The sequence below is a fragment of the Triticum urartu genome, chromosome 6A (assembly GCF_056163025.1).
Source record: "Triticum urartu cultivar PI428250 chromosome 6A, HENAU_Tu73, whole genome shotgun sequence".
Classification (NCBI taxonomy): Eukaryota; Viridiplantae; Streptophyta; class Magnoliopsida; order Poales; family Poaceae; genus Triticum; species Triticum urartu.
In genome coordinates, this window is record NC_141878.1 from 81,249,685 (window position 1) to 81,263,113 (window position 13,429).

Below are 13,429 nucleotides of genomic sequence, written 5' to 3' on the forward strand. Positions count from 1 at the left end.
AGGGAACGTGTCACCTTTGTGTGCATAATTCAAATTTGAAATACAAGCACATGTTCCGGTGCACCAAAGTTGGTTGAAAAATCACAAGTGTGTCCTCGGGTAAATTTATAGGTTCCATGCAAGAAATGGGAATGAAATTCAAAATTCTGGGCGTCGTGGCTGGGTTGGAAACATTGAGAAACTTAGTTTTTTAATTCCTGTAAATCCAAAACACGCATGAAAATAATGAAACTTGGCTTGGTGCCATGACATGGCACCAACATGCTGTGGTAAATTTGCAGTCCGATTTGCGAAGGCGCACACATTAACAATCAACAAAGTCATTTTGGAACAAGTGTTGTCACGTTACAATCGGAAAGACAAGTATTATTGAAACGTGGGCGTTCTACTTACTAGTACCATTTACGTGCCGCCACGCGTCCCCATTTTTTATTAGCTAGGAGGCGCCGTGCAGGGTAGCTATTTGAGTACGAGAGGCGTGCGATCAGACCCCTACACGTGCTTATCGGGAGGAGAGCCCTTTGACCTCCATCTGCCGTCCACCTCTCTCGCAAGGTCTCCATTAATGGCGCCCGAGCCTCTGTTTAATGGCGTGGCTATGTCTCACTCGACTCAGATTTAAGAGCGAAAAAAGAAATCTGATAGCACGGATCTTGATGTAAGATCCGACGGACCTATATAGCATCTACTGCGACTTATAGCAAGACTGATGAATATATAAGGATGATTAATTTTTTTTATCAAAGAAGGGCTTGCCCCTTCCGATTTTCATTACTGAAACCCACCACAATTCACAAGAAGTTCAACACAACTCCAGCCTAACACGAAGGACTAAAAGCTACCAGATTGAAATCGCAACATCCCAAGAGGCCAACAAAGGCCAAACATCCGCGCTAGAACCCAACATTTCACAACCGACGACACAATCCACATCCTAAACCGATTATTACATCAAAAGAAACCAGGAAACTGAACGAAGTCCAGCAGCAACTAGAAGAACAGCAACGCCAGGGTCGCCACAGCAAGAGTTTTCTTCATTCCAGCCTCGCAGCATTGATCTTCCACAGAAAGATAAGGACGATTAATTGTCTTACATAATTAGAAAGATAATTTAAAAAGCCACATGCGGCTACGCGCGAAATACACAAGGCCAAAAGAAGAAGGAAGACAAGGATCTGGCTCGCTGATCTCTACTTTCTTGATGCATTGCTGCAGGCCGCGGGAACTAGTCTCCGTGGCGAGCGGCGATGAGCTCTTTCGTGTCCTCAATACGCTACTTGAGAACATCCACTGATTCCTCCACCAGCCTTTGGCGCTCGTTGCGGAGCATGTCATTCTTGTCCATAAGTTACTTGACGATGACGCGGGTCCTCTTCAACAAGGCACTGGTCTCCTCCTACTGGTCTGCACTTCGGACGATCTTCTCCCACAGCAGGTCGCGCTCGGCCCGGAGCCTCTCATTGCCCTCCCTTAGTATGCCGATAACCTGTTCAAACGAGGCTTTCATGTCCTCCTGCAACCTCGCACAGCCGGAGATCTGATCCATCTGGCTATGGACGATCGCATGCATGCGCTTGTAATAGTCGTCGCCTGCCCGCGAGAAATTTTCCCAGGCCGCCGCGGTGTGGCGGGACATCTATGCTGCATAAGTGGTGCGGCGGGACATCTTTGCTGCTTCCGCGGCGCGGCCGGACCAGCCTGCTGCATCGACAGCGCGGCGGGACCTCCGTGCTGCTTCAACGGCGCGGCGGGACCTCTGTACTGCTACTTCCGCGTGGCGAGACATGTCGGCTGCTCTCGCAGCAAGGCGGGACATCTCTCGTGCTTCCGCTTCCATGCTCGCCTCTCCCTGGTGGCAATCTCTCGACCCAGAACTCACGCTGGCCATGGCAGATGCAAGGGAAGGATGCTCAATGACTTGTTTATTTTTGTGGATGAGGAGTTGAGGAGGAATGGGCAGTCATCTTGGCATACTAGTATTTATAACCGAGTACTAGTACGCTCCTAAGTGGGAAACCGTTTAGGTTGTGATCGGTGTGAACAGGTTTGCAATTCAATATAGCGTGGAGTAATTTGGATGTGACGAGACGCAAGCTCAAAATTTATTGATGGTTCTAGTTTCGAAGTGCGGCACTATTCCCGGATGGAGTAATTCTTTTTCTACTCCTTCCTTTCCGGTTTTATAGGGCTTATCTCAAAATTTTAGTTTTTCCATTTTATAAGGCTCAATTTGGTTGTTCCCCAACACATGTTCAGATTCCAAGGTGCATTAAATCATTGCATGCAAGTATTAAGATAAAATTGACCAATGCATGTACTTTATGCATGCATGCATTGCAATTAATGCATTGATAAACATAATTTTTTGAGTACTTCTCAGCCAAAGGAACTTTATATCCAACAGACACAAAATATCCGTTCGACTGTTGGAAATTATTGATCTGATGTCAAAGTAATTGCTGCATCGCCACCAAAACCCACCATTTCTTAAGCTAAAGTAGACCAAGGTAATCCCTATATTAGCATATTACTAAGATAAACAGAAGGCACTGTAGAAACATTTAGGACGTGAGCTTGTCAATCTGAATGTGGAGAGACACAAGCTTAGCCCCGGCCAGCAGCTTGGGCGGAACTGTCAAGAAGGTCAGCTCCTGCACGTCGACGTCGCCGGGATCCTTGCTGCTTGTCACCTCCATTTCCACCTCGACGGCGTCGGTCGTGCCTTCGGGCTCCCCCGGCGGGCCATTCACCCACAGCTTGGCCACGTAGTGCGGCAATGGGGACGCCCCCGCTCTGATGCAGACGACCGACACGGTGATAGGCGCACCGATGTCGAGCACGCCGCCGACCAAGAAAAATGCGCGGCGGTCCTCCTCCGCGAATAACAAGAGCCGTGGCTCCGACAGTGGCACTTGCAGCTGGAGCACCTTGCCGTACTGGATCCTGTGCACGGGCATGGGATGCGCGGTGCTGATGTGGTGGTAGAGAGCTGATACGTCTATAATTTTTGATTGCTCCATGCTATATTATCTACTGTTTTGGACTATATTGGGCTTTATTTTCCACTTTTATATTATTTTTGGGACTAACCTATTAACCGGAGGCCCAGCCCAGAATTGCTGTTTTTTGCCTATTTCAGTGTTTCGGAGAAACAGAATATCAAACGGAGTCCAAACAGAATAAAACCTTCGGGAACGTGATTTTCTCACCGAAGGTGATCCAGGAGACTTGGACCCTACTCCAATGAGTCAAAGAGGCGGTCACGAGGGTGGGGGCGCGCCCACCCCCCTAGGGCGCGCCCCCTGCCTCGTGGTCCCCCCGGTGCTCCACTGACGTACTCCTTCCTCCTATATATACCCACGTACCCCCAAACGATCAGAACAGGAGCCAAAAACCTAATTCCACCGTCGCAACTTTCTGTATCCATGAGATCCCATCTTGGGGCCTATTCCAGAGCTCCGTCGGAGAGGGTCGTCATCATGGAGGGCTTCTACATCATCCTAGCCCTTTCGATGAAGTGTGAGTAGTTTACCTCAGACCTTCGGGTCCATAGTTATTAGCTAGATGGCTTCTTCTCTCTTTTTGGATCTCAATACAATGTTCTCCCCCTCTCTCATGGAGATCTATTCGATGTAATCTCATTTTTGCGGTGTCTTTGTTGAGACCGATGAATTGTGGGTTTATGATCAAGTCTATCTATGAATAATATTTGAATCTTCTCTGAATTCTTTTATGTATGATTGGTTAGCTTTGCAAGTCTCTTCGAACTATCAGTTTGGTTTGGCCTACTAGATTGGTTTTTCTTGCCATGGGAGAAGTGCTTAGCTTTGGGTTCAATCTTGTGGTGTCCTTTCCCAGTGACAGAAGGGGCAGCAAGGCACGTATTGTATTGTTGCCATCGAGGATAACAAGATGGGGTTTTTATCATATTGCATGAAACTATCCCTCTACATCATGTCATCTTGCTTAAGGCGTTACTCTGTTTTTAACTTAATACTCTAGATGCATGCTGGATAGCGGTCGATGAGTGGAGTAATAGTAGTAGATGCAGGCAGGAGTCAGTCTACTTGTCTCAGACGTGATGCCTATATACATGATCATACCTAGATATTCTCATAACTATGCTCAATTCTGTCAAGTGCTCAACAGTAATTTGTTCACCCACCGTAAAATACTTATACTCTTGAGAGAAGCCACTAGTGAAACCTATGGCCCCCGGGTCTATTCTCATTATATCAATCTCCATCACTTTAATCTTGCTTTGCTTTTTACTTTGCCTTTTACTTTTCACTTTGCATCTCTATATCAAAAATACCAAAAATATTATCTATCATCTCTATCAGATCTCACTCACGTAAGTGACCGTGAAGGGATTGACAACCCCTAATCGCGTTCGTTGCGAGGAGCTATTGTTTTTGTGTAGATACGACGGACTTGGGTGTAGCCTCCTACTGGATTGATACCTTGGCGTGGCTATGGCTATGTCTCACTCGACTGAGATTTAAGAGAGAAAAAAGAAATCTGATAGCACGGATCTTCATGTAAGATCCGACGGACCTATATAGCATCTACTGCGACTTATAGCAAGACTGATGAATATATAAGGATGATTAATTTTTTTTATCAAAGAAGGGCTTGCCCCTTCCGATTTTCATTACTGAAACCCACCACAATTCACAAGAAGTTCAACACAACTCCATCCTAACACGAAGGACTAAAAGCTACCAGATTGAAATCGCAACATCCCAAGAGGCCAACAAAGGCCAAACATCCGCGCTAGAACCCAACATTTCACAACCGACGACACAATCCACATCCTAAACCGATTATTACATCAAAAGAAACCAGGAAACTGAACGAAGCCTAGCAGCAACGAGAAGAACAGCAACGCCAGGGTCGCCACAGCAAGAGTTTTCTTCATTCCAGCCTCGCAACATTGATCTTCCACAGAAAGATAAGGACGATTAATTGTCTTACATAATTAGAAAGATAATTAAAAAAGCCACATGCGGCTACGCGCGAAATACACAGGGCCAAAAGAAGAAGGAAGACAAGGATCTGGCTCGCTGATCTCTACTTTCTTGATGCGTTGCTGCAGGCCGCGGGAACTAGTCTCCGTGGCGAGCGGCGATGAGCTCTTTCGTGTCCTCAATACGCTACTTGAGAACATCCACTAATTCCTCCACCAGCCTTTGGCGCTCGTTGCGGAGCATGTCATTCTTGTCCATAAGTTTCTTGACGATGACGCCGGTCCTCTTCAACAAGGCACTGGCCTCCTCCTGCTGGTCTGCACTTCGGACGATCTTCTCTCACAGCAGGTCGCGCTCGGCCCGGAGCCTCTCATTGCCCTCCCTTAGTATGCCGATAACCTGTTCAAACGAGGCTTTCATGTCCTCCTGCAACCTTGCACAGCCGGAGATCTGATCCATCTGGCTATGGACGAGCGCATGCATGCGCTTGTAACAGTCGTCGCCTGCCCGCGAGAAATTTTCCCAGGCCGCCGCGGTGTGGCGGGACATCTATGCTGCATAAGTGGCGCGGCGGGACATCTTTGCTGCTTCCGCGGCGCGGCCAGACCAGTCTGCTGCATCGACGGCGCGGCAGGACCTCCGTGCTGCTTCAGCGGCGCGGCGGGACCTCTGTACTGCTACTTCCGCGCGGCGAGACATGTCGGCTGCTCTCGCAGCAAGGCGGGACATCTCTCGTGCTTCCGCTTCCATGCTCGCCTCTCCCTGGTGGCAATCTCTCGACCCAGAACTCACGCTGGCCATGGCAGACGCAAGGGAAGGATGCTCAATGACTTGTTTATTTTTGTGGATGAGGAGTTGAGGAGGAATGGGCAGTCATCTTGGCATACTAGTATTTATAACCGAGTACTAGTACGCTCCTAAGTGGGAAACCGTTTAGGTTGTGATCGGTGTGAACAGGTTTGCAATTCAATATAGCGTGGAGTAATTTGGATGTGACGAGACGCAAGCTCAAAATTTATTGACGGTTCTAGTTTCGAAGTGCGGCACTATTCCCGGATGGAGTAATTCTTTTTCTACTCCTTCCTTTCCGGTTTTATAGGGCTTATCTCAAAATTTTAGTTTTTCCATTTTATAAGGCTCAATTTGGTTGTTCCCCAACACATGTTTAGATTCCAAGGTGCATTAAATCATTGCATGCAAGTATTAAGATAAAATTGACCAATGCATGTACTTTATGCATGCATGCATTACAATTAATGCATTGATAAACATAATTTTTTGAGTACTTCTCAGCCAAAGGAACTTTATATCCAACAGACACAAAATATCCGTTCGACTGTTGGAAATTATTGATCTGATGTCAAAGTAATTGCTGCATCGCCACCAAAACCCACCATTTCTTAAGCTAAAGTAGACCAAGGTAATCCCTATATTAGCATATTACTAAGATAAACAGAAGGCACTGTAGAAACATTTAGGACGTGAGCTTGTCAATCTGAATGTGGAGAGACACAAGCTTAGCCCCGGCCAGCAGCTTGGGCGGAACTGTCAAGAAGGTCAGCTCCTGCACGTCGACGTCACCGGGATCCTTGCTGCTTGTCACCTCCATTTCCACCTCGACGGCGTCGGTCGTGCCTTCGGGCTCCCCCGGCGGGCCATTCACCCATAGCTTGGCCACATAGTGCGGCAATGGGGACGCCCCCGCTCTGATGCAGACGACCGACACGGTGATAGGCGCACCGATGTCGAGCACGCCGCCGACCAAGAAAAACGCGCGGCGGTCCTCCTCCGCGAATAACAAGAGCCGTGGCTCCGACAGTGGCACTTGCAGCTGGAGCACCTTGCCGTACTGGATCCTGTGCACGGGCATGGGATGCGCGGTGCTGATGTGGTGGTAGAGAGCTGATACGTCTATAATTTTTGATTGCTCCATGCTATATTATCTATTGTTTTGGACTATATTGGGCTTTATTTTCCACTTTTATATTATTTTTGGGACTAACCTATTAACCGGAGGCCCAGCCCAGAATTGCTGTTTTTTGCCTATTTCAGTGTTTCGGAGAAACAAAATATCAAACGGAGTCCAAACAGAATAAAACCTTCAGGAACGTGATTTTCTCACCGAAGGTGATCCAGGAGACTTGGACCCTACTCCAATGAGTCAAAGAGGCGGTCACGAGGGTGGGGGGCGCGCCCACCCCCCTAGGGCGCGCCCCCTGCCTCGTGGTCCCCTCGGTGCTCCACCGATGTACTCCTTCCTCCTATATATACCCACGTACCCCCAAACGATCAGAACAGGAGCCAAAAACCTAATTCCACCGTCGCAACTTTCTGTATCCATGAGATCCCATCTTGGGGCCTATTCCAGAGCTCCGTCGGAGAGGGTCGTCATCATGGAGGGCTTCTACATCATCCTAGCCCTTTCGATGAAGTGTGAGTAGTTTACCTCAGACCTTCGGGTCCATAGTTATTAGCTAGATGGCTTCTTCTCTCTTTTTGGATCTCAATACAATGTTCTCCACCTCTCTCGTGGAGATCTATTCGATGTAATCTTATTTTTGCGGCGTGTTTGTTGAGACCGATGAATTGTGGGTTTATGATCAAGTCTATCTATGAATAATATTTGAATCTTCTCTGAATTCTTTTATGTATGATTGGTTAGCTTTGCAAGTCTCTTCGAACTATCAGTTTGGTTTGGCCTACTAGATTGGTTTTTCTTGCCATGGGAGAAGTGCTTAGCTTTGGGTTCAATCTTGTGGTGTCCTTTCCCAGTGACAGAAGGGGCAGCAAGGCACGTATTGTATTGTTTCCATCGAGGATAACAAGATGGGGTTTTTATCATATTGCATGAAACTATCCCTCTACATCATGTCATCTTGCTTAAGGCGTTACTCTGTTTTTAACTTAATACTCTAGATGCATGCTGGATAGCGGTCGATGAGTGGAGTAATAGTAGTAGATGCAGGCAGGAGTCGGTCTACTTGTCTCGGACGTGATGCCTATATACATGATCATACCTAGATATTCTCATAACTATGCTCAATTCTGTCAATTGCTCAACAGTAATTTGTTCACCCACCGTAGAATACTTATACTCTTGAGAGAAGCCACTAGTGAAACCTATGGCCCCCGGGTCTATTCTCATTATATCAATCTCCATCACTTTAATCTTGCTTTGCTTTTTACTTTGCCTTTTACTTTTCACTTTGCATCTCTATATCAAAAATACCAAAAATATTATCTATCATCTCTATCAGATCTCACTCACGTAAGTGACCATGAAGGGATTGACAACCCCTAATCGCGTTCGTTGCGAGGAGCTATTGTTTTTGTGTAGATACGAGGGACTTGGGTGTAGCCTCCTACTGGATTGATACCTTGGTTCTCAAAAACTGAGGGAAATACTTACGCTACTTTGCTGCATCATCCTCTCCTCTTCGGGGAAAACCAACGCAATGCTCAAGAGGTAGCAAGAAGAATTTCTGGCGCCGTTGCCGGGGAGTCTATGCAAAAAGTCAACATACCAAGTACCCATCACAATCGCTATGTCCCGCATTACATTAGTTGCCATTTGCCTCTCGTTTTCCTCTCCCCCACTTCACCCTTGCCGTTTTATTCGCCCTCTCTTTCCCAATCTCCTTCTCTCTTTCTGTTTGCCTTTTTCTCGCTTGCCTTTCTGTTTGCTCATGTGTTGGATTGCTTGTTAATTTGTTGCGATGGCTAAAGATACTACCAAATTGTGTGACTTCACCAATACGAATAATAATGATTTCCTTGGCACTCCGATTGCTCCTCTTGCCAATACTGAATCTTGTGAAATCAACACTGCTTTGTTGAATCTTGTTATGAAAGGTCAATTCGCTGGCCTTCCTAGTGAAGATGCCGCTACTCATCTGAATAGCTTCGTTGATTTATGTGATATGCAAAAGAAGGAAGATGTCGATAATGATGTCATTAAATTGAAGCTATTTCCTTTTTCGCTTAGAGATCATGCTAAAGCTTGGTTTTCGTCTTTGCCTAAAAATAGTATTGATTCTTGGAACAAGTGCAAAGATGCTTTTATCTCTAAGTATTTTCTTCCCGCTAAGATCATCTCTCTTAGAAACGACATTATGAATTTTAAGCAACTTGATCATGAACATGTTGCACAAGCTTGGGAGAGAATGAAATTAATGATACGTAATTTCCCTACTCATGGTTTGAATTTGTGGATGATTATACAAAAAATTTATGCCGGATTGAATTTTGCTTCTAGATATCTTTTAGATTCGGCCGCGGGAGGCACTTTTATGGAAATCACTTTAGGAGATGCTACTAAACTCCTAGATAATATTATGGTAAATTATTCTCAATGGCACACTGAAAGATCCACTAATAAAAAAGTGCATGCAATAGAAGAAATCATTGTTCTGAGTGGAAAGATGGATGAACTTATGAAATTATTTGCTACTAAGAGTGTTTCTTCTGATCCTAATGATATGCCTTTGTCTACTTTGATTGAGAATAATAATGAATCTATGGATGTGAATTTTGTTGGTAGGAATAATTTTGGTAACAACGCATATAGAGGGAATTTTAATCCTAGGCCTTATCCTAGTAATCCTTCTAATAGTTATGGAAATTCCTACAACAACTCTTATGGAAATTTTAATAAGATGCCCTCTGAATTTGAGAATAGTGTCAAAGTGTTTATGAATTCACAAAATAATTTTAATGCTTTGCTTGAAGAGAAATTGCTTAAAGTTGATGATTTGGCTAGGAACGTTGATAGAATTTCTCTTGAGGTTGATTCTTTAAAGCTTAGATCTATTCCTCCTAAGCATGATATTAATGAGTCTCTCAAAGCCATGAGAATTTCCATTGATGAGTGCAAGGAAAGAACCGCTAGGATGCGTGCCACAAAAGATGCCTTTATTAAAGCTGTTCTTCCAATTCCTTTGAAAATCAAGATGAAGATCTAAAAGTTATTGATGTGTCCTCTATTAAATCTTTGTTTTGCAATATGAATCTTGATGAAACTGAATATGATTTTCCTTTACCTAGAAGGCATTCCAAAAATTCGGAGTATTTAGATCTTGATGATGAAATTGATAAAAGTGGGATTGAAAGAAATAAAACCCTAGATGTTGCTAAACCCACTATATTGGATTTCAAGGAATTTAATTATGAAAATTGCTCTTTAATTGATTGTATTTCCTTGTTGCAATCCTTCTTGCCCTATTATTCTCGGTAGACCTTTCCTTAGAACTGTTGGTGCAATTATTGATATGAAGGAAGGGAATATTGGATTTCAATTTCCATTAAAAAAGGGCATGGAACACTTTCCTAGAAAGAAAATAAAATTGCCATATGAAACTATCATGAGAGCCACTTATGGATTGCCTACCAAAGATGGCAATACCTAGATCTATCCTCGCTTTTATGCCTAGCTAGGGGAGTTAAACGATAGCGCTTGGTGGGAGGCAACCTAATTTTATTTTTAAGTTTTTTTCTTTTTCTTCTATTTAGGAATAAATAATCCATCTTTTTTTGGAAAGGAATGCCTTGCATTCCCAAGTTACACTGGACCGACCAAATCGGCAGCCATAGCACGGGTTACATCAAATGGTGGGTCTGAATGCCACACAAGCTGGCTCCTTGGTTCAGCATTCGAACCTACAGCAGCAAGAAAATGAGCCAGGAGATTACATGCTCTAGGACAGAACAAGACTTTTTGATCAATAAAGCCCAACTGCAGGAGGTACTTGGCTTCACAGAAGAGCACACCAAGAGCACTACGGTCCTGAGTTGTGTCATTCATGGCAAGCTAGAGAGTCTGGCAATCAGTCTCATAGTGCACACATCCCATCCCAAGTGATTCAACAGTCTGGATGGCCTTCAATAACGCTTCAGCCTCCCCATGTAGAGCGCTACTCAGGTTCAGAAGCCTACCTGCTGCTGCCAAAATAAACTCTCCAGAGTTGTCCCGCGCTACTAGACCCCATCCTCCATCTCCTTTGTCAGACTGGAACACCGCATCTACGTTAATCTTAATTGTATTCGGCAGGGGAGCAATCCATTTGGGAGATGGGTTTGGGGTTGGGGATCGTTTCTCCTTGCCGACCAAGAACTCCATCCACTCCTTCGTCAGATATCCCACTCGAGCACTAAAGCCCTCTGCGTCGAGGCGTCTCTTCTGATGGTTTGCATTATTGCACTCCGACCACCAGGCCCATAGCAGGCAGATTGTACGCAACTTAATTTCCTCGGGAAGCTTGAAAACTGCTGCTAGCACTTCAGAAGGGGTGTCACATAGCAGGAGCTGTTGCCTGGTATACTCAAGACCGCAGTAACGCCACCTGATCTTGACCTCCTTGCAGCGCAGGAATAGATGACCCCCATCTTCAGCCTGACGGTGGCATAGTGGACACAGGACATCTAGCTCCACACCAAGTCTTTCGACATTATGGAGGAGAGGATGGCTATTTAGAGCAAATCTCCACATGAAGTGATGGACCCTAGGGGGGCAAGGTGTCTTCCAGAGAGCTTGCCAAAACCGTGATTTGTCCTCCTGACCGGTCGAGCTAGCACCCCTTTGGCGCGTTTTTTCCTGTTGCAACAGATGCACATAAACCCTGTAGGCTGATCTGACCGAGAAAAGGCCTTTCTTATCAAAGTGCCAAGCCACAAAATCCTTGAATTGGTCGTAGATTGGGATACTCAGAATAGTCTTCACATCCTCTGGACTGAAAGTTTGCTGGACTAATTCCTTATCCCACCAACTCGAAATTGGATCGATGAGCTCGGACACCCTAGTCAACAAGTGTGCACCTTGAAGGGTTCGTGGCCGGCGGGTGTCGTTTGAGGGAAGCCATGGGTCCTCCCACATGTTTATCCTTTCACCTGAACCCACCCTCCAGATCATACCAGCCTTGATGACTTGGACGCCTTGTAGAAGACTGCGCCACACATAACTCATGCCTGGACTAGCTTCAGCTTTAAGCACATCACCGTGGGGGAATACTTAGCTTGTAGAACACGTGCATATAAGGACTCAGGAATCTGGATTAGGCGCCACACTTGACGTGCTAGCATGGCAATATTGAACGCGTGCAGATCGCGAAAACCCAAACCACCCTGTTCCTTTGGCAGTGTCATTCTTTCCCAACCCACCCAGTGATGTCTGTCCTCTTCTTCCTGATTTGCCCACCAGAATTTGCACACCATTTGGCTAATACTGTCACACAGAGCTTTTGTAAGGCCAAAACAGGACATGGCGTACGTAGGGACAGCTTGGATAACAGCTTTGATTAAGACCTCCTTGCCCGCCTTTGAGAGAAGCTTAATTTTCCAACCCTTCAGGATATCCAAATCTTCTCCCGGAGGTACTCAAAGCACTTTTGGCTGGACTGCCCAACATAGCTCGGCAGGCCTAGATACTTGCCTTGCAAACATTCAGAGCGCAAGCCTAAGAGAGCCAGGAGTTGGGCTTTCAGGCGGTGAGGAGTGTTTTTGCTGAATAACACTGCAGATTTATCCCTATTTATCACTTGGCCGGACCCCAGCTCATAAACCCGCAGTATGTGGTTGATCGTCTGAACACTATTTGGTGTGGCTTCAAACAGCAGCAGTGAGTCATCAGCGAAAAGAAGGTGACTGACAGAGGGGGCTCCCGGAGCTAGTTCAATTCCCTTGATCTGGTTCATGTCTTCGGCATGTTGAAGTAATGCCGAAAGTCCCTCTGCGCACAAGAGGAACAAATACTGCGAAATTGGATCGCCCTGACGAAGACCTCTCCCCGGAATCACTTGGTCCGTGCAAGCACCATTTAGCTTAAATCTATATTTCACCGTCCGAATGCACTTGCTGATCAGCCCCACAAAATCTTGGGTAAACCCCAATTGCAACATAACTTTCTCCAGGAACAACCACTCTACCCGGTCATAGGCTTTGCTCATGTCAAGTTTTAAGGCAGCATAAGATTTCTTCCCCGTTCTCTTCCTTTTCAGAAAATGTGTCATTTCGTAGGCCAAAATAGTGTTATCCGAAATAAGACGACCCGGCACGAACGCACTCTGATTAGGTGATATAATTTCACCCAATATACACTTCAGCCTCTTGGCGATGACCTTGGACACCAGTTTGTATACGACGTTGCATAGGCTAATAGGGCGAAGATCCTTTAGTATTTCTGGGTTCTGCACCTTTGGGATTAGCACTACAAGAGTGTCGTTCCATCCCTCCAGCATACTGCCACCACGCAACACCTGTAACACCTCGCGCACCACATCATCACCAATCAACTGCCAATAATGCTTATAGAACACTGCTGGGAGCCCATCCCCGCCAGGAGCCTTTAAGTCACCAAAATCGTCAAGAGCCCTCTTTACTTCTTCCCGTGTGAACTCTGCAGAGAGGAATTCATTCATCTGGTCGGTCACCTTGGGTGCTATACAAGATAGAATATCCGGAGCATCTGC

At 45.7% G+C, this 13,429-nt stretch overlaps 1 protein-coding gene across 1 annotated transcript; it reads right to left on the reverse strand.

The window, feature by feature from the left end:
- Window positions 1–4,834: 4,834 nt before the first annotated feature.
- LOC147964080 (uncharacterized) lies at window positions 4,835–6,840 on the reverse strand. The gene is made up of 2 exons (XM_087529818.1): window positions 6,484–6,840; window positions 4,835–4,972 (listed from the first exon to the last, which is right to left on the reverse strand). The coding sequence occupies exons 1-2, from the start codon at window positions 6,838–6,840 to the stop codon at window positions 4,835–4,837; spliced, it is 495 nt and encodes a 164-aa protein (XP_087385944.1).
- Between the last annotated feature and the right edge of the window lie 6,589 nt (window positions 6,841–13,429).